Source organism: Accipiter gentilis, chromosome 9 (assembly GCF_929443795.1).
Source record: "Accipiter gentilis chromosome 9, bAccGen1.1, whole genome shotgun sequence".
NCBI lineage: Eukaryota > Metazoa > Chordata > Aves > Accipitriformes > Accipitridae > Astur > Astur gentilis.
Window position 1 is genome coordinate 25,796,139 of NC_064888.1, and position 23,128 is coordinate 25,819,266.

At 35.9% G+C, this 23,128-nt stretch overlaps 1 protein-coding gene across 4 annotated transcripts in view; it reads left to right on the forward strand.

Annotated features, from left to right (window-relative positions):
• MYOF (myoferlin) overlaps positions 1-23,128 on the forward strand; it is a 72,736-nt gene that overhangs the window by 11,775 nt on the left and 37,833 nt on the right. For all 4 annotated transcript variants that reach the window (XR_007507283.1, XM_049810366.1, XM_049810363.1 and 1 more), the window contains exons 4-17: positions 6,390-6,498; positions 7,724-7,808; positions 9,998-10,158; positions 10,676-10,804; positions 12,271-12,333; positions 12,446-12,496; positions 14,080-14,110; positions 14,573-14,688; positions 15,921-16,047; positions 17,337-17,440; positions 18,359-18,427; positions 18,549-18,592; positions 19,046-19,128; positions 21,325-21,363. Coding sequence is in view for 3 of the 4 variants with exons in the window: in XM_049810366.1 (XP_049666323.1) it covers positions 6,390-6,498; positions 7,724-7,808; positions 9,998-10,158; positions 10,676-10,804; positions 12,271-12,333; positions 12,446-12,496; positions 14,080-14,110; positions 14,573-14,688; positions 15,921-16,047; positions 17,337-17,440; positions 18,359-18,427; positions 18,549-18,592; positions 19,046-19,128; positions 21,325-21,363 (1,211 nt within the window). In the remaining variant the exon portion in view is untranslated. The remainder of the gene's footprint in view (positions 1-6,389; positions 6,499-7,723; positions 7,809-9,997; positions 10,159-10,675; positions 10,805-12,270; positions 12,334-12,445; positions 12,497-14,079; positions 14,111-14,572; positions 14,689-15,920; positions 16,048-17,336; positions 17,441-18,358; positions 18,428-18,548; positions 18,593-19,045; positions 19,129-21,324; positions 21,364-23,128) is intronic.

Below are 23,128 nucleotides of genomic sequence, written 5' to 3' on the forward strand. Positions count from 1 at the left end.
TATTGTAATAATTTTTACTTGTAAATTTTATGTGGTTAACTGAACTGAAGTCTTTCAGAGGTAAAGGCCCATTATTTCAGAAACCCAGGGTTTGCCATGTGCTTTTGACATCATTCATGAGTAGACCCATTAACCTGGGAGGTGTATCTGGTGTTTAAGCTAAGTGGGATCTGAGTATTAATCAATAATCTTTCCTTTAGAGGTTCATGTTTTTATATATTTTACTTTAAAGTCTAGACTGAATTGGGATTTAGTTTTTGAGTGTAAAGGGTACATCTATGGGACTGTGTTGCCTGAGAAAGAGCACTGAGAAGAAACTACACTGTGGCTTTGACTTTATTTTCTCTCTTCTGGAGGAAAATAAGCAATGGGGATTGCTGTTGTTATCTTCAAGGTAGATACAACTTTTGCTCAAACATTCTGCCACAGTTCTTTGCTGCAGTGTAGGCTAGAAGCAGAACAATGTGTTCTCAACCCAGCTCTCTCTCTGGCTGCTCACTCACAAAGCTCCTAGCCAATACACACTCTGCTGCTCCATGCAGTGCTACTCCTAACTACTTCTGGGCACCTGGTCTGTTGCTGCACCTAAGAGGTAACTACAGAACCCATACTCCCCTCTAGAACAACAGAGCAGAAGATTGCAATATAACCCATGATTTTTTACAACTAGAAACTTACATAGCTGTTGATCTAGCCCATTCTTATACTGCTGCAGGAGGAAGAGCACAGTGGATGTTACTCTGGTTTTACACTGTGCCAAAACACTTAACTCATTGCTTTGGCATTTACAAACCAACCCTGAAAGAACATTTGAATATTTTTCTGTTTCTTTTTTACTGGAGATAGAATTTACTGCTTCATTTACAGGATCACTAAACTTTTGTAGATAGATTAAATGAGTGCTCTTCATGGTAAAAAGACACAGTCAGTGGAAAAGATAAATAAAGCAAACCACACTGACATGTACGCAGACAGACCATCATAGGAATAAACTGGAGAGGACTCATATGATCCATGCTTAGCTAGATTTTCCAGCATGAAGATGTTTGAAAAGAGAACACATCTGTTTTCTATTATGTCTAATACTGTTAGTAGAAAGACTTCAAACTCTCAGAACACAAATCTTTATGCAGTTAAAAAATAAACAAACAAAGAAAAAACCCCAGTTCAGTTGTCCCTGTGAAGTTAAGAAAAAAAATGTTAACAGGAAGTTAGTGGTGTCTGAATGAAGTGATTTTCATTCTCTTTGAAAGAGAGTTCAGATTATGTGTTTCCCCATGTTCTTTGCATAGTTAGTAACCTAGCGACACAGAGGAAAACCAGATTGGGCGCACCCTTTTCTCAAGCAGAAAAATGCAGCCACAAATGAACAGTGCAGCAAATTATTTAATCATGTTTAAGTATTTTCCATAGTTAAATAACTTCTAGATTGTTTGAATCCTCCTACAGCTGTACCGTTTTGTGTGGATTCTTTTCTGCATCAGTGTGGCTGTGCATAGTTGCATATTTTCCATGCATATGTTGTTTGCAAGGTCCAGCCTGGTTATGATTCAGTTTTGGGGTTTTCTGCCTCGCACAAAATAGTACTCGTGCTTTGTTTCTTTTTTAGAGTGTTTTCTTGCAAAGAGTATTATCAAATAACTAAAGAAGATGAAAATAGTTGGTTTGCTCTTAATAAAAATTCAAAACACAGCACAAATAACAGAAGGTGGGTGTTGGGTCTTGTAGCATAGAATCTGTAATGGAACATATACACTGAGAAAGAAAGGTTGAGTGTAGCAATTGTAACTGCAGTGTGGGATCAAGTTTGCTGATGAGAATAATCAAGATAAACATCTGCGAAAACAAACCCCTGCCAAAATAAACCCTTAAAAATAAGTCAAAAGGATTTAAATACTTGACTCTCAGGAGATTAAAATCACTGGGCTTCCAGTAGAAGTAGCATGTAAGCAGCTGGAGGACATGATATGCTAAAGAATTTAGTATAAATTGCTAACTTCAAACAGGAGGAGTAATAAAATGGTTGGTACTGTGAGTTAGCATTTCCTGATCCAGAGAAGGGTGTGAAGTTTCACTTCTCTTGGTTATTTGGGCAGCTAACAGGAAGTGCTAACCACAGCTCTAACGGATTAATTAGCTTTGGCACAAATGCAGCACTGTGTTTAATAATTGGTCATCAGTAGTTCATTGATTTAATGCTGATAAACTAAGTATTTCCCTTTGATTACAGGGGTGGAAAGTATCATAGGCCTAGTACTGATTTGAAGTGGTTTAAAATCCACGGTCTTTGCATTTATCTTTGGTATCTTATTCAGTGGTAGACCAGAATGTTTAAACTGCTTGTGGCAGGACAGTTTTTTTGCTTTACTTCTGCAAAGTTGGAAAAGTTTAAGAGAGCTGGCTGACTGGGCACTATACACATACAAGTCTTGGGGATGGCAAAAAAGGTACTTAAGCAGAGTTAAGAAGCCAATACTCATTTGCTATCTACTGCCAAAAGAGCTGATGAATGTCAGAGGATGTATTGAGGTATTCCAAAAGCAGAAACTATCCCACTTGATGGTGGCAAGAGACCAGTGTGATCTGGAATTAAACAGGCGAGTGTTGTCTGCCTAGGGAAGAGGAAGAAAGCTGAAAGAGCTCCAGCAAAGAGCAGTGTCCTTTGAGGATGAATAGGTGACAAAGTCTTTTCAGCTGTGCTGGAAGGAAAGGACTTCTTGTCACCTTGAAGGTCATGACTTCAGAGGGGGATTGCATGCAATCCTGCCTGAAGGTAGAAAGTCTTCAGAGTTCAGAGGAATGCAGCAACTTCACAGTAGTCGTGCAGAGAACTGGGGGTCTAGTTACATATCAGAAGCAAGTATAGCAGCAGACCTTGCAGCCAAGCATTAAACAGCCATGAACCGTTAATGGACGTGTTGTCACAACAGCTGCTGCTGACTTGGCTGACTTGGTTTACCTGACTTAGCCCAAAGATTAGAGACATGAGAGAAGCATCTCAGGAGAAAGGCTTTCTCCAAGACCTGTATAAGTGACAAAGATGAGACTTAGTGATGACCTTGAGGCATTCCTTGTTACATTTGAAAATATTACTTCAGCTGTTGAGTAGCTGTATGATCAAAACCCAACTGGACATCGTCCTGGGCAACCTGTTCTAGCTGACTCTGACTGAGCAGAGGGGATGGACTAGATGATCTTGAGTGGTCCCTTCCAAACTCATCAGTTCTGTGGTTCTGCTAAGGGAGGGGTGAAACATCCCAAATCCAGTAAACAGGACCACTCTGGGGAAGGCAAAAGACTAAATTCCTAAAGCTTAGAAGTAGGCTAAGGTAGTGTATAGGGTGAATATTAGATTTCTTACTCTTGCTAGAGTGGAAAAATACTGGAGACTATTGTTGCCCAGCCTGTTAAAGGAGGGGGAAACAAAGGACTTAAGGGGCAACTAGTAACAAACAAGTAGTCTATGTAACCGACTCCCTCTTCAGTCTTCTGAAGGTTGTCAGAATTTTAAAAATGAATACTATGTATTCAAATGTGTACACAGTTATCATTTGCACAGGACAGATGAAGATGTAAAAATGGAAATTTACGCTGGAAAATTTCAAAAGCACTACTGTTGAACAGCTGTTCTTGAGTTAATATCACCGGATAGGTGGGTGTGGTTGCTGAAAAAGTCATCCAGAGGATTTGAGACTGCGTGACTTCTGAACTGAAGTTCTTTTTGCAGTTAATGTAAGTCACTCCAGCTCATATCAAATCAAAAGAACAAGTCTACAAAATTTTTCTACAAATGTGCAGAGGAGAAGATTTTCTTTGCCTTTCTCCAGAATCAGATTTGGCCTAGCTGGTTTTGGGTAGTCTTGTTGGGTTTTTCCCTTCTATGATACCTGAAACTATGTATGTTTCTCTCTGTTATTCTCAGATGTTAAGGAAAGCATAGTCACGGTTGAAGGATTTGGGGAAAATAAGAATATTTGGAATTGAAAGTTTTTATTGATTCATTTTGCATTGAAGGAAAAAGTGAAGAGAAGTTGGTTTCTCTCAGTATGCAGTTGTGTAAATGAGGTTTTAGGAATAGTTTGCCATTTGCTTATATTATACTTGCTTTCAAAGCTATTACCATGTTAGAAGGCTATGTAATAAAGAGAAAAATGCATTAAGCTACCCAATATTTTTCTCTCTTAATGGCTTTGGGATTTGCAGTCGTTATGGAATGAACCTTTTCTGCTTTTCTTTGACTGTTGAACAGTATCAGTGTCTGTCTGCATGGCACCTGCTCTTTACATAGAAAAGTTTGGTCAAATATAGAGGGAGATGTTCTCTTTGGTGTGTAATGTCAGACTTGCCTGACTTCTATATAACCCCAATTTTTGGAATGTTGAAGCCACAGGGGAAAAAATAAACCCTCTTTCTGTTTAAGAGAGACCATCTGCTGTTGTTTCCTGAGCTAGGTAGACTTTACTCTTTAGTGTCTAGTTTTGCTACATCACATCATAAGCAATGTCAAATAATACTACAGTTAGAGGGATAAATAAGACCACTGCATGTATACCTAATGTTCCAAATCTAGGTTTGTCATGTGGGTTGAATGCAATTTTGATTGCATAACAGGAGAAATTGCTTCTTAAGCTCCCTAAAGTTGAGAAATATGTAGAGTCAGTGTTTCAGCTAACGCCCAGCTCTGCAACAATTTGTAAAAAGTGAAAATGTACCTATGGTTAATCTAATGCTCACTGAAATAACTAGATGTATTTCAGTAGTTTTTTAAAGGACACTGGATCAAGACTACAATACTGAATACAGGTGTCCATTCAGTAAAGGGAGGAGAGGCAGGTGTTAGAAATGGCATCAGAGTTTCAGTTATGGTCCTCTTAAAGTTTAGAACAGCTTCATGCATTTCCTCTGCAGCATGGCCTGATCTTAAACTGCTTTTCACATCTAGCGCATTCCCTCTGTGTGATGAATATGTGAGGCATAGCTGGAATATTACTGTCCTCTGGCAATTTGGGGGGCAGAAGTGAAAGGTTTGAGTAGTGAGTCAAAACTATCAAAAAGACAACTGGAATTGGAGGAGTGAGATGAACTGGGAAAGCAGAGTTGTCTGAGGAGGTGACAGCACCAAAGTAATTCTAACAGGTCATTCAAACAGAAAGTGTAGTTATTTTTTGTGCACAGCTAAACAAAAGTTGTAATGTGTAATACCTGGAATTTATATATGCAGGAAATTAATGTTTTATACTTACCTTTCCTAAAGTAGTTTGCAAAAAGTAAATTATGTTCTCATGACATAGTACCTGAGAGTAGCTCCATGTCAAAAAGTGCCCTTGCATCCTTAGCTTCTCCATGAAAAAGCAATATAATGTATTCAAAGGGACCTCAGTTAAGTCCTCTGCGTACAGATCTTTTTTCTGCTTTGGCAGCAAAGCTGGTATTTTGTTTGTAAGACATGTTCTTTGTAATATTTACAGGGTGAAATTATTTTAGGGTTTTTTCACCAGCAAAAATCTCAGTTATTCCAGTAATCTACTTCAGTATGGGAGTGAACTGCTACTACATACTATGGGAAGGAAATACAGTGCCAGATATCATGAGACTAATGCCAGCCACACTGTTAGAAACTCTGCCTAGGAGAAGTTTCTCAGGTTAAAAGTGCATGCAGTTTTCACTTTTTTGAAGAGGATGGGCATGACAGATGCAGTCCCAAAGTAGGCAGAAGGAGCTCAGGAGAGTCTACTGCATCATGTCAGATCCCCTGGGTATCCTTTGGTAGGCCTCTCTAGAGCCATATCAAAACATTCTGAGAATTTAGAGGCAAGGATATGAACCTGTTCCAAAATGTGGAGTATAGGCAAGAAGATTAATTTTCTGAAGGCTCTAGTAAGCACATTGATTACGTTTGTTCTGTTTCATTGTATTCATTACAGAGATCTGTGTATGTCTTTTTTTGTCTCTGTGTCATATCTAGCTTTTATACATTACTTCTTATCTGAGAGTTTGCAAAGCTATATAGGGGGAAAAAAGTGTTACATCCTTTAGTTTAGCAATGAGAATTCAGTTGCTGAAACAAGTGACATGGTTGTTGAAAGTTATACAGAAGATTATTTTCAAAAATACACATAAAATTTATTTGAATTTAGGTTTTTAACCTCTTTTAGCTTAAAGCTATGTCTTCTGTAAAGAACACCAGCACATTTAAGTGCAGTGAAACAGAAAATACAAATTAGCAGTACACAATCATCAGATAACATTTGCAATGATCTTTTGTTGTGTCTTGGGTTTTCAAGTCATGGCTGGAGTTATTTGGTCAACTAACAGACACTAGCAAAAGAAAAGGAAACTTCTGTTTGATGTATACTTGCATTCTAATAATGATTTTTACTTCATTTCAGATTAATTGGCAGTGCATCTGTAGCACTTAAGGATCTTGTAGGTAACCAAAGCAGATCTTTTCCCTTCAAACTCATACCTCTGCTAAATGAAAGGGGACAAGAAACTGGAGTGAGTGGCTTACATTTCCTTATTTTACTGCATTCTTGATCAAAATGCTCCAGCAACAGGGCTAATAGTGAAACAAAAATATTTTCAAGTTATTTTTACTTTATAAATTAAATGCTTGGAATTTTGTAGCAAAAACTCCAGACAGAGGAAATTTATAACAAGATATGATTATGTCTATACCATCTTGAGTTTGTTTAATATCCTTTAAGTTAGATAAATTGTTTTCTGTGTATGTATTATGTCTCTCTCTATATATGTTATAAATATTATGGGCCACAGAGTATGCATGGAAATCAGCCTGATGTTGAAAAAGAGCTTTTTCGTAAGTACCAGATGGGGTTCCCATATGTACTTTTTTACTGTCTTCTTTCTAATATCCACATGGGTCATAGCACTCATTCTAGAAAGCGCATGTACGTGTTCACTGCCAGCTCAGTTCAGAAAGTTACACAAGAACTTGCTTAACTTGGTTTAGCACGTGTTTAAATTTAACAGTTTATTAGTTATTAATTAAGTGGTTTCTAGAAGTGGGACCTTACTGAGTTTGTGCAGTCTAGCTGTTAAGGCACTTCATAGTGCATTCTAGTACACTTAATAATAAGAGACTTTAAGGGTAATTTCAGTATCTCATCATCTCTAGTTTAATATCATGGTTAGTCGGTCACAGGGTTGGTCTTTTTTTGCTGACTCCTCATGTTACTGTGGCAACTAGGAATAATAATGGCTTGTTCAATAATCCAAAACCACAGTGAAGCACAAAAAAGGCAATTCTATAATTAGAATGAAAAATGTCATAGTGTTTCTTCTAGGATGGAGCTATGAACAAGCAATTAGAAGAGCCAGATAGGAAATTTTACTTATGATTCAGACTCCTTACGTTGTTCATCAGATAGTGTTATTTCTCACTGCCTTTGTTTTTCTGTCTGCAAATTTAGGGTGTCACCCGGTCTGTCATGAATATTGTGGAACTAAATAAGTTAACATTTGTAGAACATTTGTAGAACACCTTATATACTTGTATTGTGACAGATTTTTCTAAATAGAAACACAGTGATTCTATTTGTTAGATATTGGTTTAGAGCCTATTCCATTAGCTGCAAATTGTGTCATCTTTATTGTTCATGTTCTAACACTGTTCATGTACAGTGTTAGAACAACTTACTGCTCTAAATCAATTGTTGTGAATACTGTATGCTACATAAAAAAAACGTGTATTTCTCTACAGGCAACAATTGATTTGGTAGTAGGATATGAGCCACCAGCTGGACCTGCAAATCCAAATGATCCAGGAGGGACCAGTACACAAGAAGGTATTTCAGTCTTTTCTCAGAACATTATTGTTAAAAGATCATGGAGATATTTAAGGTAAGGCAAGAAAGTGATTCAACAAGCATTATTCATCAGAAAAAAACGTAACCAGAAGCAAGCATGTCAAGACTGCCAGATAGTGATTTTAAAGAAATTAAGGATGATTCAGAACTACAGCTAGGAAGAAAATGGGCATTTCCTGACATAAAATGGTTTTTAACATCATTCTCTCCAGTGGAATCAGGTTACAAAAGAATGATGTTGCTTAAAAGCTTTTCAAAATGGCTTTTGTTCAGGAAAGAAAGGTTTTTGAGTGCTCAAAGAAACAGCAATTACCTGCTGTAATGCTAGGGCTAACCAAAAAACAGGGAAGCCATATTTTTAGAAAAATATATTCTACTACTTTGAATGTCAGGGAGCTTTATGAAAAGCATAGTCACGGTTGAAGGATTTCTTAAATTGTTAAACTTTTTTTTTTCCTGTAGAATAAGTAAGTTTTGAAAGACACTTGTATCTTATATTAGGCTTGATATTTGACTAGCCTATGAAATACTGTGATCAGCAGGGAATATTCTTTGGTCTCTATATATCATATTAACCAGACTTTTGCCGAGAGTGTTTTTGAGATCCTCTGTTTTTCCAGACTCTTAAAGGAACTGTGAAGTAACAACAGGTTTTTGCAGTTGACAGGCAAATAATTACCCTAATATCCAGGCTGTGTTTGTGCAGAAAGAAGTAAATGTTACAAATGTTATATGTTTGAGGAGAAATAAATCGGTTTGACCATTATCTGCTGATAGATAATAACATAAGAAGGAAAAAATTGAAATGAGGAGTCTTCTGGGAGGAAATTTTGATTCCACTGACTTTACTGAGAGGTGTTCTTAGGGAGTGAAAGGATAGGTAATGCAAACACAAAAGCCATGTGTTAAATTTCTACACTTCAAAATAATTTTATAGAAATGTGGACTTGAAGGCTAAAAATGCAAATTGACTTCTATGAGATTATTTTGATAGCTTTTTTAAAATGTACTTGACTATAAGGTAATACAGGTAAAATAAAACATGACAGGTTTTTTTGCTAGTATCCAGCAACTGCATGAAAATTATTTCAGTGCAAGTGATCAAACACAGCTTAGTTAATTATTGTTTCCCATGAAATGAAATCACCTCCCCAGCTGAGATTGCTACAGCTCAGTTTCAGAAATTAAAAATTAAGTTCTAAGTGTATAATCAATCAGTTGCATGGATCCATCCAGGCAGATGGATTTTGAGAGATGTTAGGGAGGTGGGATCTTCCAGTTACAAAATAACATGGTATGTCAATCTCTGTGTTTTATACATCTCTTAGAAGGAGAGGACTGAGGACTTCATTATGCAAAGTGATCATCACCCTGTGTTGGCAAACTAATTCATTAAGTTAACAAACATTCTGTTAATGCTAACCATCAGAGACAAGGCTTGTTCTTCCTGTAGATTTTACCATAGTCATTGTCCTTTAGTTAAGAAGCTGGAAACACAAGGGAGTGACACACCAGATATTTATGGATCCTGTTTTGCAATACTGGAATCTCACTGTATGATCCAGTATTGTAGTGTCATGTGGTTGTAGAACAGTCTTCCACAGAGGTATTGTGATTTCAGAACTGTCAAAGAGGTTTACTAAGAAACTTTAACTTATTCCACAGTTAAATGCTGTGGAGCAGGATTCAGAGTTTTAGTTTGGATGGCAGACCCTAAATGTCTTCAAGTTTTCAAGATTCTGAAGTAAAAACCAATGATATGCTATAGCCTAGTCTTGCTGCTGGGAAACAGCTTCAACTGGAATAAAATTAATCACTGCTGGTGTATTGTGAACTAGTCTGGTGACAATTACAGCTGAACTGTTTTTTGCTAAAACTTCAATCAGTTGGTTCAAGAAAGTGTATGGGAATTGTATTAGATACTCTCCATCCTGAAAAGGGACAGATCTACACTTAGTTTGGTTAGGATATAAATTTGTTCTTAAGCAGGCTAAAATGACTAGCTTTCAAAAGCAGTTGTAAGCATGTGGTTAGCAAAAAAAAATTGTTGAAATGAGATAATAATACAATTTCAGTGGAACTCTTGGATATCAGACTCTTACTCCTATAACTTTAACATCAAGCTGTACTATTTGTTTATTAATTGCACTGGTTTTTTACTGTATGAGATGGAGAAGATGATGGAGGTTATGAGGATGGCTTGGATGGTCCAGTTGGTGGTGTCACACCAACAGTTCCAAGTGGCACAAAGGAAGCCCAGCTAGCTAAACGCATCACCAAAGGAAAAAAAACACGGAGAATCCTTTCTAACAAACCACAAGATTTCCAGGTAATAGATTTATTAAATGTTGCATGTTCTCTTTTTCTGCCTGGCATCACATTTTTCTTTTCACATAGCCTGAGCATAATTTAATGTCAGATTGTGCAAATCTAATGCACTGTAGAGACAATTACCGTCTTCATTTGAAAGCCTGTATTTCAAAAGTATTCTTCAAATTTGCCTGTTACAGTGATGTCCAATTTTGCAAAGTTCTGACTGAAATTTAGATGAACCTTATTTATTGTATAGTTGTATAGATTTCAAACTACAATAGCAGCTTTAAAAATAAGTAGTAAAAGCAAGTAAAAAATTTTGTACTGAAATAATTATCCCCAACTTGTCTTGTAAAATTCAAGTAAAATTATAGTTGCTATCATAATTAAGTTTGAAATGTCTGTCGGTCCATAGCTGCCAGCAACTTTAGGCACTGGCTAACCTTTTTGGTGCAAGAAATTGTTGTCACCAGGTTGATAGATAATATAGGGAATGTATTAATACAAATATTTGAATTATATTTTTTTTTCAGATTCGTGTTAGAGTCATTGAAGGTCGGCAGTTGCCTGGAAATAACATAAAACCAGTAGTCAAAGTTCATGTTTGTGGTCAGACACACCGAACAAGAATCAAAAGAGGGAACAACCCATATTTTGATGAAGTAAGTGGCATAAGAACACTGTAGCTGAAATGTGGATGCTATCACATGTAGAAAAATAGTTATTACAGCTTTCATTATCATCAGTGAATAAGAATATGCTAATATTTAAGGGTAATTATGGCTAATACGCATTTTGGAGTTCCCAGTCCCTTTCTTTATGTATTCACATCAATAAGCACATCTCTATTGCTGGCAGTCTTAGTAGATAAAGCTATCTAGAAGGAAGTCAAACTTCAGCTGAGATGTTTGGAGAACATGTTCTTTGATACAGTTGGCCATGTGACATAACAATGACTTTGAATAGTTGTGTGCAGGTTATAAAATCACAGAAAAATTAATTAGGAATCATTATAGACCTCTATGGTGTCTGCAGATGAGCTTTCAATGTAATGCTTTGGGTCAGCAAGACTGCCACACTGAATCTGGAAATGTCATTGCCTTGCTACCCATGATTTGTAAAAGCACAACTAGATTTCTTTGTCCAGAAGGGATCTGTACAACAAACACACTGAAATACAGCAGAGAATTCAAAGCCATATAAGGGATACAAGAATGATCCCATGTCTGGAAGACTAATGTTGCAAAGCTTAAGCTTAATAGAGAGAATGCTGACAGATAACTCTCATTACCTGGATGTGTGTGGAAAATTCAGAAGATTTTGGAACTGGGTGGCAAGCATGTTTAACACGTACAGACAAAACCAAGGAAGGTATAAAACTTAGAGACTTGAACTAAGCTGTAAGTAGCAGGCAAGATTTATAAAGCAGCGGTAAAAAACAGGGAAAGGAAAAAGCCAGTTGCGTCTTGTATTGAATCAATTCCTAGGCAGTCTCAGTATCCAGACTAGGCTAAAAATGCGATAGGAAGAACCATGTTTATGTACCTTTCCCTTTTGTTGGATAAAGTACTGACTGGAGTATAGCTGGGCTCAACAACCAAACTTAGTGAGGCATGTATTATTAATAAAACAAGTACCTTCATACTGTCAAACTATCAGATTTATTCCTGTGGCCTTGAATTTCAAAGATGCAAATCATTACAATCACTATCACCACTAGCCCTAAGCAAAGGCTTTTTTGACAGCTACAACAGAGACTGCTAGACCAGGATTGAATGTCCTGGAAAATGAACAACCTTTGTAATTCCCAAAGTTGTTCCCCTAAGGAAAATGTGAAGTGCAGAGCAAGGAGCAAGGGCAGTGCTGAAAGTCTGCAGCACAGCTATGCCTACTGCATTCATTCAAATTGAAGTTGTGACTGTCTTTTGTCTATTTTGTACTGTTTATTTACTAAATTTAGGTTTTTATTCTGCATAAATTATCATGTGTCCAGCAAAGAGGCAGAGTAAAAGTCCTGTAGCAGTCATGCTTCACAAGCCTCTTAAATTAATGTTTCTGCATTTTCTGTTCAGAGAATTATGTGTTTGTCATTCTGAGACAGGTTTTTTGTTTGTTTCTACCTTAACAGATATTTTTCTACAATGTCCACATGACTCCTTTAGAGTTGCTTGATGAAACAATTAGCATTCGGGTAAGGAAAAATGATGCATGTTCAAAAGGCTGCTGGATGCATATAGTATTGTCTGACCATTTCACTGTGATGTTTAGGAACATTGCTGTTTCACGCTTGTCTGTCTTTTTAGGTGTACGATTCTTATTCTCTACGAGCAGACTCTCTAATGGGAGAATTTAAGGTGGGTATGAAACAACTTCCATATCTTGACTAAATTAAATTAAAATGAGAATATTTTTAAGTACTTGTTTTAAATGTTGAAATGTATACTACTTCAGCATGGGGCCAAAGAATTACCTGATGATGTCTTCTCATGCTAGAGACCATTTGCTCAAAGCACTAGTAAACATTTTTCTTATTTGAGTAGAATATTATTGTTACAGAAAATTGTATGTTTTATACCAAGTTCTCTAACTTGCATCCAAGAGAAAAAAATATTTACCAAAAGGTAAGTTTTTTCCTCAAAACGTATCAGGGTGATTATTTGGTATGAGGTAGGGTTTGAAGAGATAATTTGATTAGATAGATAATAGGCAGAATAGTGATATGTGTGGCAGCATAAAGATACACATTCTCAAGTGATGTGCAAAGATATTCCTTTGATCAGAAGTTTGTTAAGTAACAGAGATTGTGGAAAAGTCTCTTAGTTAAAGTAATTTCTGTGGTTCTGATGATATTAGTGAGATTGTCTTTATTTGTATTTGTTATAGTCAATATTCATCTGCCTGTTGAAGGTATTCCTAAAGCAATACAAAGAATTCACATGACAATTGTAATGGCTACTGGGATCCCATATTATAACATTTCCAGTATCAGTGTTCACTGTATTTTCTGTTTGCTTATTTTGTACTGCATAAATTCGTTAGGTCTCTAGACCAGCTTTTCACAAAAAAATATGCAAGTGTGGAAGAGTGCTCTTTTCTAAATGAAGCAGTTTCTGCCACAAAGCTGGTTGCTTTTGCTTCTCACTGCTTATTACCTGTGTAATTCCTAGTGATTCAGACAGCAGTGTATTGCTCTGTGGAGGATTGATCATTCACTAAGCAGGTGACAGCATGTCTTTCAGGTACTTTATGTTGCTGCAGGCACACATTCCAGCAGAAAACCCCAAGGGTAATTCTCTCTAGAAAATCACCCTTTCAGACTTTATCTGCAAGGAATACCAGCCCCAACTGCGATGAGCAAACATACTTACCTTCCTGAACATGTCTGAAATCTGATACAATGAATACAATCATGGTATATGTGCAGTCTTGTCCAGATTTGACACAGTGGGGGCAAAAAGTGCCTGTGATCTTAATAAAAGAAAAAGGAAATTATTAATGAAAAAACAAACTTCATTTCTGGAACTGGAGGATGAGATGTTGAGCAGGAAATAGAAACAAAAGAGTTCTGAAAAGCCTGTCTGAACATAAAATAATGGGGAAACCTAAGGAATTCAAGAAGCACTAAGCTAGCCTCCTCTTCTGTCTCTGATAAATGAAAAATCTGGGAATCTGAGGAAAGAAGAAAGTAACTACAGCTGTTAGTTCTAATACATCTTTTCTTGCATTTTCTTTTTGGCTGCTGTATCCATTCAAAATCCCTCATTTTTCAATGTAAGGCATTTTCTCTTCATCCTCCCAAGAATATGCTATGTAAACTTTCTTTTGTTTGTGAAAAGAGAACAATGTAGTAGTACTCATGGAAGATTGAGGGGAGTTGCCCTAGCATTTTTCTGTTTTGGTATTTCTTCAGAGGTAATGCCTTTGATCTTTATTTCAGATTGACATTGGCTATGTTTATGATGAGCCTGGTAAGTAACAGTTACTTCCGAGCTTCTTTCCTAGCTTGAAACTTGAAACATTTCATTAAATTTCTAAAGTAAAAGAAGAAAGTTAATGGAAAGTTATTTGAGATTTCTGCTTTAACTTTAAAAAAATCCAACAATATATAATTCTTTTTAGTGGTTTCAAGATGAAGTACAAGCACCTAAAATTTGGATATTGGTTTTGGTATCAGAGACCTAAAATGTAAAAAATAATGCAAAAATATTTGATAAGTATGTCCCTGAATTAGTATGCCACAACATTTGAACACCACTAGATTTCTTGTTTTGAATGGCACTATTGAGACCTGTCTAGGACAGAATAAATTTTTAAAATAATAAGCTTTAGGATAAAGTATGCTTTTGGAACAGTTGACTTTGATTTTATGATTTCTGCCATTTTGTAATGGTTATTACTGGGGGTGCGTGGTGGTGTTTGTTTTATTTTAGGCCATGCAGTCATGAGAAAATGGCTTTTGCTGAGTGATCCTGAAGATACAAATTCAGGAACTAAAGGCTATATGAAAGTCAGCATGTTTGTCCTGGGAACTGGAGATGAGCCACCAGTAAGTTTCATTTAAATGTTTTTCTTCCCCTCTCCACCCCATGGATATTTATTCATGTCCCCCCCAAATTTTTTTAATACTGTATAATTCACTCTGTGAGCAGTATTTAAAAGTCAGACAAGATTTACAAGTTGTTTCAAGGTATCCAGTAGTAGGTGGGTAACTCAAAGCTTATTTTGTTATCCTGTTCAATTAAGCAACCTCTGGACCAGCTCTGGGTGTTTTGATCTACCATTTGTAGATACTTCTTCACATCCTAGAAAAAGTGGAGAAGTATTAGCCTGGTGCTGCATGCAAGCTAATATCTAATTCTCCTTAGCATAGCTAATCAGGCTGAGCAACATATTGATACCAGTTCCAGGACTAAGTCAGGAATGTCTTCACTACTATGTAATGTAGACAAGCCCATAGAGAAACCTGAGTACCAGAAAGCTCCAAATATTTGGCAGGTGAAAATCAGACCTATCAATAATTACAAGTTAAGCATATGTAATTTGATGCATATGAAAGCAGTAGGTAGTTTTAACAATCCAATCCTTAACTGTCTGCTGTTCTGTCAAGGTAAAAACAGGCTCTCTCTTCTGTGTGGCATTTTGACCATTGTTGGTCAAGTGTTGTGACCATTAAGTTCTGCTGTTCTGCCTGCCTGAGATTTTTTGCATACTGCTACTCCTTAGTTAAACATAATATGGTCCCCAGAACCATGGAAGATCTTGTTTTTCCATGTTAACTCTTCCTTTCTGCTATCCTCATGATTCTTGAAATCACAAGGATATGTCTAGTTATGGTGAAATTTGTTATTTTGTATTTGTTTTTAAAGGAGGAAGTGGTAAGTTCTGGTAAATTATATCAAGAGTTGTATGCATTTTCTAATTGCAGCAAGATACCTTACAATAATATTAATCTTGAGAGGAGTATGAAAATTGCATGAAGTTGGCATTGTACAAGTGCCAAAATCATAATCATCATCTGATGATGATGTTAAAACTGTGATTATAATGGGCTCCTGCTATTGAGTACTTTAGAGATAAAAATGTAAATAAAATAGTTTAGGTAGAATTAATTTTTGTGGCTTGATAATTTGATAAAATCTCATTCTTTATAATTAAACTGACAACAGTCTTCTATCTGAAGAGTATTGTGGGCACCAGTTTAACTAATCACCTTAATTCTGTTCATTACTCTGTCTTTCTTATGTACCAGATACTATGTACCACTGTATCTCCCAACAGGTTGAAAAAAGGGAAAGAGATAATGAAAGCGATGATGTGGAGAGCAATCTGTTATTACCTGCTGGAATTGCACTTCGATGGGTCACTTTCCTTCTCAAAATCTACAGAGCTGAGGACATTCCTCAAAGTACATATCTTCTTACTACTTGTCCATCAGTCTATTTGATTACTATCAGAAATATTTGTGTTAGCTGTTCAGAAACATTCCTTGAACATAAAACATCTTGAATGTTCTACATTGTTACTTGAGCCAATAATTCTGTGATGGCTTAAGTAGCCCATTTCAAGTCCTTTGGTAATGCTCAGTAAGTCTACTTAATTCTTGTAATGCATAATTTAATGCGTTACCCATTAGATTAGTAATGCTCATCTGTTGCTGAGTGGGCCACACAGCTTCTGGTAGTGGGAAAGGGTCATCTTCATTAGCCATTCTGCAGTATACATGCAAGTACATAACATTCAAGTACAGTTGATCTGCAGGTAAACTGGATGTTCTGTGCATGTCTAGCTCAAGTATACAGTGCGTGTGTCAACTTCCTGTTGGATCCCAATCCCTGACCACTTTCAAGAGGTTATCAGAAAGCTGGTTCCCTGCAGCCCTCTTTTCCAAGGCCATTTAGATCCTAGAAGATAAGTAATACTGCTGATGGCCCGCTGCACCTCCCTCTTTCCAGCAGTCTGTTAATTCTTCTTCATAGGTGCTCATAGCTGCAGGTATTTTGCAATGGGGGAAAGGCCACAGGACTGCTTGAAATCAGTCAGCCGCTGCTGTGATGGCCGAGGCAGTCTGTATTGCTAGCAGCCTGCTCCTGAGTGGCCCTAGGAAATAAGTAACTAGGAAGTGGCTGTATCCCAGAAAGCTGCATGTAGTTTGTGGGCTGTAAATTGCACACCATAAGCTTAAATAAGCAGCCTTGGAGGGCAGGGGAGCTTGTAACCAGTTTGACCTTAATTTCTTTAGTGAGATTTTACTTGTGTCAACCCTATATTGCTGAGACAAAGGCTATTTCTCTCATTATATGCCATACGTGTTTTCTGATAGAACATAGGTGGCTTTTATCCCTTCTTAGCATAATTTCTCACCTATAATTGTGACAACAAATGACAGTGTCTATGGGTACATGCATAATGTTTTTCAAATACCACTATGCCTCTAAATTCAGGAGCACATCAACACTCCTTATGATATTTCACGAATTTATATTCTTGAAATTGCTCCTAAGACTAAATTCTCCATTTTTACCAGCAACACTGTTCAGAATTTTGTTTATCAGATTAAACTTCACCCTACCTAGATCTGTAAGCTGGTTGATTTTGGTGGCATTGCTATGGATAATTTATTATTTAGGCTCAAAAAAGAAATAAAACAATAATAAAAAAGCATAAACCTTAATTTCTTCTTTGACACCTCTCCAGTGGATGATGCTTTTGCACAGACTGTCAAGGAAATATTTGGAGGAGAAGCAGACAAGAAAAACCTGGTAGATCCATTTGTAGAAGTTTCTTTTGCTGGGAAAAAGGTAATTTAGTAAATATCTGAATCTTTGCATTCTGATCGTAGTCCTGAGAACAGATTTTGTATGCCAATATAAATTTTTATGTTTACTGAAATTATGGAAATAAAAAAGCCCTAAAGTTCACTTCATAAAAGGAAGACAAACTACAAGGTAGAGTAGAGTGGGTGTAATGCTGATGACTAATAAAAGGAATGCATGACTGCTAGGAACTGATGGATGCCAGATTCCTTGACTACTGGTTGTTCCTGATTGCTTTTTGTAACTGATGGTGCAGATTTTTCTGGACAGGTTAACAGCATTTGTACATTTTTTTACTAATGTGTTCCTTAGAATACCAAATTTGAGTTGAAGTACAATTGTACAACCTATATTCATTGCTAGCCAATCTTTTTTTTTTTCTTTAAGAAGAAAAACGTCAGTCATTTATTATGTTATATAGTCAGGTTGCCACACCCAGTAATGTACAGGTTCTCCAGTAGACATGACTAGCAAATCATATAGGCTCTCCCTTTATCTACTCTAAAATCTGCATAAAGCAAGCTGGAATTGAGTCATTCCTTAGTCTCATTTCTCTGCTGTGATAAAAGACATCAGTACTAGTGTGAAAGCACATTAAATTGTAGCTAGTGGAAATAACAAGCTTCTTTCTTGTAGAGTAAATCCAGTCTCAGGTTTAAACACCGTTTCAAAATTTTATTTTCCCTCCAATAGTCATTAATGTTGCACATGCAGATTGGTTTAGCAATATTTACCAGTTGAAAACTAATGGCTCATCACAGCATAAAGCACTTGGGATTCATCATTAACTACTACCCCTCGTCTTACCAAACAAAATGTGATTTATCCTAAATCATAGCTAGTATATGCTTTTTTGTTTGTTGTATTTTTGATGTGCTGTATAGTTGATTTCATTTTTTGCAGGCTTGCACACATATAATTGAGAAAAATGCTAATCCAGAGTGGAATCAAATTATTTATCTTCAAATCAAGGTCAGTTGTTTTTTTCTTGTTTCTGTAGAAAACAGTCCTCTTTTTGGAACTCAGGGCGTTAATGTTACAAAGGTGAAATAAGTAATGGGTTATTTTATTTTAATTGTGGGTTTTTTTTCAGTTTCCCTCGATGTGTGAGAAAATAAAACTTGCAGTTGTTGACTGGTGAGTTACGACTTAATCAAAGTACTAGACAAGGTAAATTATATTAAGGGAAGAAAGGTAAAAAGGTAAATTATATTAAGTGAAGAAAAGTCAGGTTCTATAGATATCAGGTATTTTTACAGTTTATGAAAGTATTTAGGCAAGTGTTTAAGTATCTTCCTTTATGGTTTCTTTACAAGAGACCCGATTAGTGTAACATGGGAGTATTGTTATTTTTGTGCAGTGAGCACTATTGCTATTTAGGTGATACTGTAAAAGTCAGGTGACTTCTTCATGATACAGCCCACTTTTGTAAGTAGCCATTACCATCTGTGTTAGTAATGTTAAAGCATTCCAGGTGATATAAAATGTGTGTACACCATCTTGGAGTGCATTTAGTCACTGGTAGCTTGCTTCTGTGTAGGATGACCAGCATTATATTTAAATAAAATCTTTCTTTTTTTCTTTTTGTAGGGATCGTCTTACAAAAAATGATGTAGTAGGAACAACATATTTAAGTCTCTCAAAAATTGCTTCTTCTGGAGGAGAAGTTGAAGGTAATTGATTGAGCAGTATGTAACTTACTATCTTCTCTTGTATTGTGAGGAATAGCAAAGTACGTGTTCTAAGAAAGCACATTTTCCTATAGTTCCTCAATTCTGTGGCAACAAGATTATCTGTTCCTGGAGTTTTTCAAAACAACGGTCCTAGAAAACACACTGTGGGACTTTTCAAAGTGAAGTTTTAAAATTTTAATGTTTAAACCACATGATCATGGAAATAGCAATAACTAATTCAAAATTCAGTGTTCTGTTATATATATAAAGTTACTGAATTAATTAAATTTGTGAGTGCTTTCCCAAATTGAGAAAACTATGTGAGAACTAATTGAGAAGACAATCCAGAGTCACTGTTTGAGAATCACTACTTCACTGGGCACTACTAGACAAGACTTCTTTTGCCACCTTATAAGCATGTCTGTTCTTTCTCTGGAAAGAGAACCTAAAAGCTGGGGAATGTTCCTGAGCAGTTAGCCCACAGGAGCTGTCTAGAACCACTTGCTCATTTCCTGTACAGTACTAGGCTGCTTTCAGATGCTGGGGGAACTTGGATCAGTCTCTGCTCTGATCAGTAGCTTACTAGAAATGGGCACTGCATCTCATTGCATGAGTGCTCCAGATTACTACTTAGTAACCTGTATTTTAGTAGCTTCAGTGAATGAAAATTTTAACTGCAGTGCTATGATCACAGACAATTAACTTACGTGCTTCGATCAGTATAGGTGACTGGATATGTAATTTCATAAAAACTGAAACCAAAACTGATTAACTGCAAGAAAACAAATCTAGTTAGGCAGGATATGAAGTTCCTAACATGTTGTCCCCATTGGACAATACCTTTGTAATAAAACTCTTCTTTACAACATTATAAGAAACATTTTTTGTGCCAAGATTTTGGGAAATATTAAGAAAAAAACCTGTTACATTTATGTTCTAATATAATATTATGATTATTGGTTTTTTCTTTGTGATCTATATCTATAATCTCCTTTTTATAACAAGATCTTTCATACATTTGAGCCAGCTCCATGACAGGGATTCTATGTTAATTTGCCAGAAAAAAAGTTTTATCCTTTTAATATAATAAACATACTGTGGTATATTAGTTGTCCATACAGAATTGTAAAGTTCTTGGCTAAACAGGCTTAACGTTTATTTATCTGACTATCTACACTAAGTTGAAGGACCTGGCTCAAAACCATTTCTACCATTTTTGCTACAATAAGAATCCAAATTACTATTTTTTCTGTTGTGTTTATGAAATCTATATGATATGTACTTGTCAGAGACAGACCAGTTTGTCCTTAAGTTGGTAGCTATGTCAGGAGTTTAAAAACAAAATCAGTGGCTCCAATCCTGTAGTGCTTGAGTCAAGTATTTATCTTATTGGATGGAACTGTATTTTCAGCCAGTAACTTCAAGCTTATAACCCAGTCCTCTTAGAAGTACTGCTGTTGAAGTAAGACTTTGTGCAAACATTCTTTTCATATATTCTACACAAAACCAGAGGCAAAAGAAAGGGTTACAGAAAAAGGCAATGGGAAATCAAAGACAGAAGGGTTGGGCTGTTGGGGAAAATTTGGTTCTGGAGAGATCAACTTGTACAATCCACTTAAGTGTTTAACTTGAACTGCTGCTGACTCACAGCTCATTTATGCTTCAAACCCAGGCAGTTAGTAACTGAGAAAATCTTATTTGTATTCTCTGTCTACTGAGGTAGACATTGGAACGGCCATTTCCATGTAAAATCACAGATTATCTTCCCTTGAGGTCAATGCCATGCCTGAAGCCTGTTCTGGTTTCTAAAGGATTGGGAAACTGAACTAGTCTACCCTCTTCAGTAAATGAAGATATCTTAATGGGCCCTGAAATGTAGTGGTTTTCTTAAATGTTCTTAAGATTTGTAAGTAATATTAAAAATAAAATTTTATTTTGTGGGGAGGAGAGCTATACAAAGCTGAAAGAGAAGCATCAAAACAATATATTTTGTCATGCTTTTTTTTTTCCTTTGGAATTTATACAGGAAGAGTAATACCTTCATATTTTAATCAGGAAGCAAAATTCTAGCCCACATGAACTTTGTTTTTTCTCAAGCTTTCAACTTTATTTTAATAGAAGATTACTTTGTGATGTATTTGTTTTTAAAATGCTGTTGTCTCTTGTCATGTAACTTCTTCTCTTTTCATAATATAGAATTTTCATCTTCGGCAACAGGGGCTTCATCATATGAAGGTTTATATCTTCATCTGTTACCGATTTTGCTTTCCATTGCCCAAACTGAGAAGTATTGCCTAAGAAAATTCATCATCTTAAAAAATATTTTTTAATTATTACTTGTCTGAAAGACTTCACCATTATGATTAAAGAGTATCAAACATAACTAACTGTATAAACCAGTTTTGGCACTGGAACTTGTTTGACTATTTCTGTTTGGCTGGTGCTTCAAGCTGTGTTTTAGAGTTGAGCATGCAGTTGCTTCAATTATAAAGTGCTTAGTCTAACAGTGGCTTGCAATTTTTAATGTAGTTATGAGATCACAACTACATTTGTGGCTGGAGAGCCCTGCAGAAGTAAATAACTGCCTAAAATAATTAGTGGCTGTTTTGCTTATGCTTAGCTAGTTATATAAATAAAGTCTGAAAAATGAAATCTGATTCTGTTAAAACCTGGAGAGGTGGCTTTTAACATAACTGCCTAGGTTGACATCTAGTTTTGAAAGATTTTGTGGTAAATATATAGTGAGAAATAAATACAACTGAAGTGCAGTTGAAAGGTAACAAACATTCATCCACACAAATACTTCATTTACTATCTTTCTTTCTTAATAAAGTAATATTAAGTCAAAGGCTGAAATAATTTTTTGGAATCACTTTCTGTAATACATGATATCAGCCTTCTAAATGTAAACAATTGTATTTTAAATGTAAACAAATACAAAATATTCTTTTTATTCCAGGCGAGGGAGGGTGTGTGTGTGTTTGTTTGGTTTGGTTGTTGTAAAATTTATATTCTGTTTAATTTATTAGCATCAGTAAGTAGTGAATGTATTAATTCAACACAGATCTGTACCTTAAATTTAGTCATATTGAGATCTGATGTAAACAGTTCAGTGTTAAAATTTTTAAAAAATTGGACGGTATTCCAACAAGAGTCTGAATTCTTCTTCATTCAAATTTTGATCTGTTTCTGATTCAGATGTAAGGATGTGAAAGTATCCAAATGCAAAATAGAGAACCTCAAATCTTTATTTTGTATTTTGCAGATTTTACGTGACTTTGTGTTGACAGGAAATCACATCAAGACATAACATTCATTTTTATTATTCATTTGTGTCACTCAGTAGTCACACTGGCAAAGTCATACAAGGCATAACCCTTTATTTGCACTTTCTTATCTCAGCCATCCTTTCCTGTGATAAATGCATCCTTCTTTGTGCTGCAGATCACTCTAAGTGATATCTGTTGCAAGGTTTAGAACTGGATTCTCCTCTTTTTTATACCAGGATCATTTGTTCAAAGACAAAATCTAGGGTACAAGAAGAAAAAGAATATACAATCTTCCTGTTCACTCAAAACTATGCAGTATTTTTCTGTGTGTGTGTGGCTTATCTTGTTCTAATTCTCTTTGCACTACTCATCAAATTTATCAGTCAATAGCCTTAGCATGCGTTTGCTACTGAAAGAACAATTAACTCCCTTAAGTATAGATTTTATTTGGCTCTAAAAAGAGCTTTTTAGAATCTCATTCATCTAATTTGCAAGGCATGAATGCAAACCCAAAAGATAACAGTAGTAATACAACTAAGTCTTCTCTCCATATATTTTTTGCTAAAAACCAGAACACTGTTCAAAATACAAAGTTATGACAGTAAGCGTTAGCAATGGAAATACCTTTTCAAGTTCTTAGATATCTCAAATATCTGAAAATAAACAATAGCTTTGGTGTACAGTTTCCTAGCTTAGCTATTAAAACCGACAAAAGCATCTAAATCCTTATT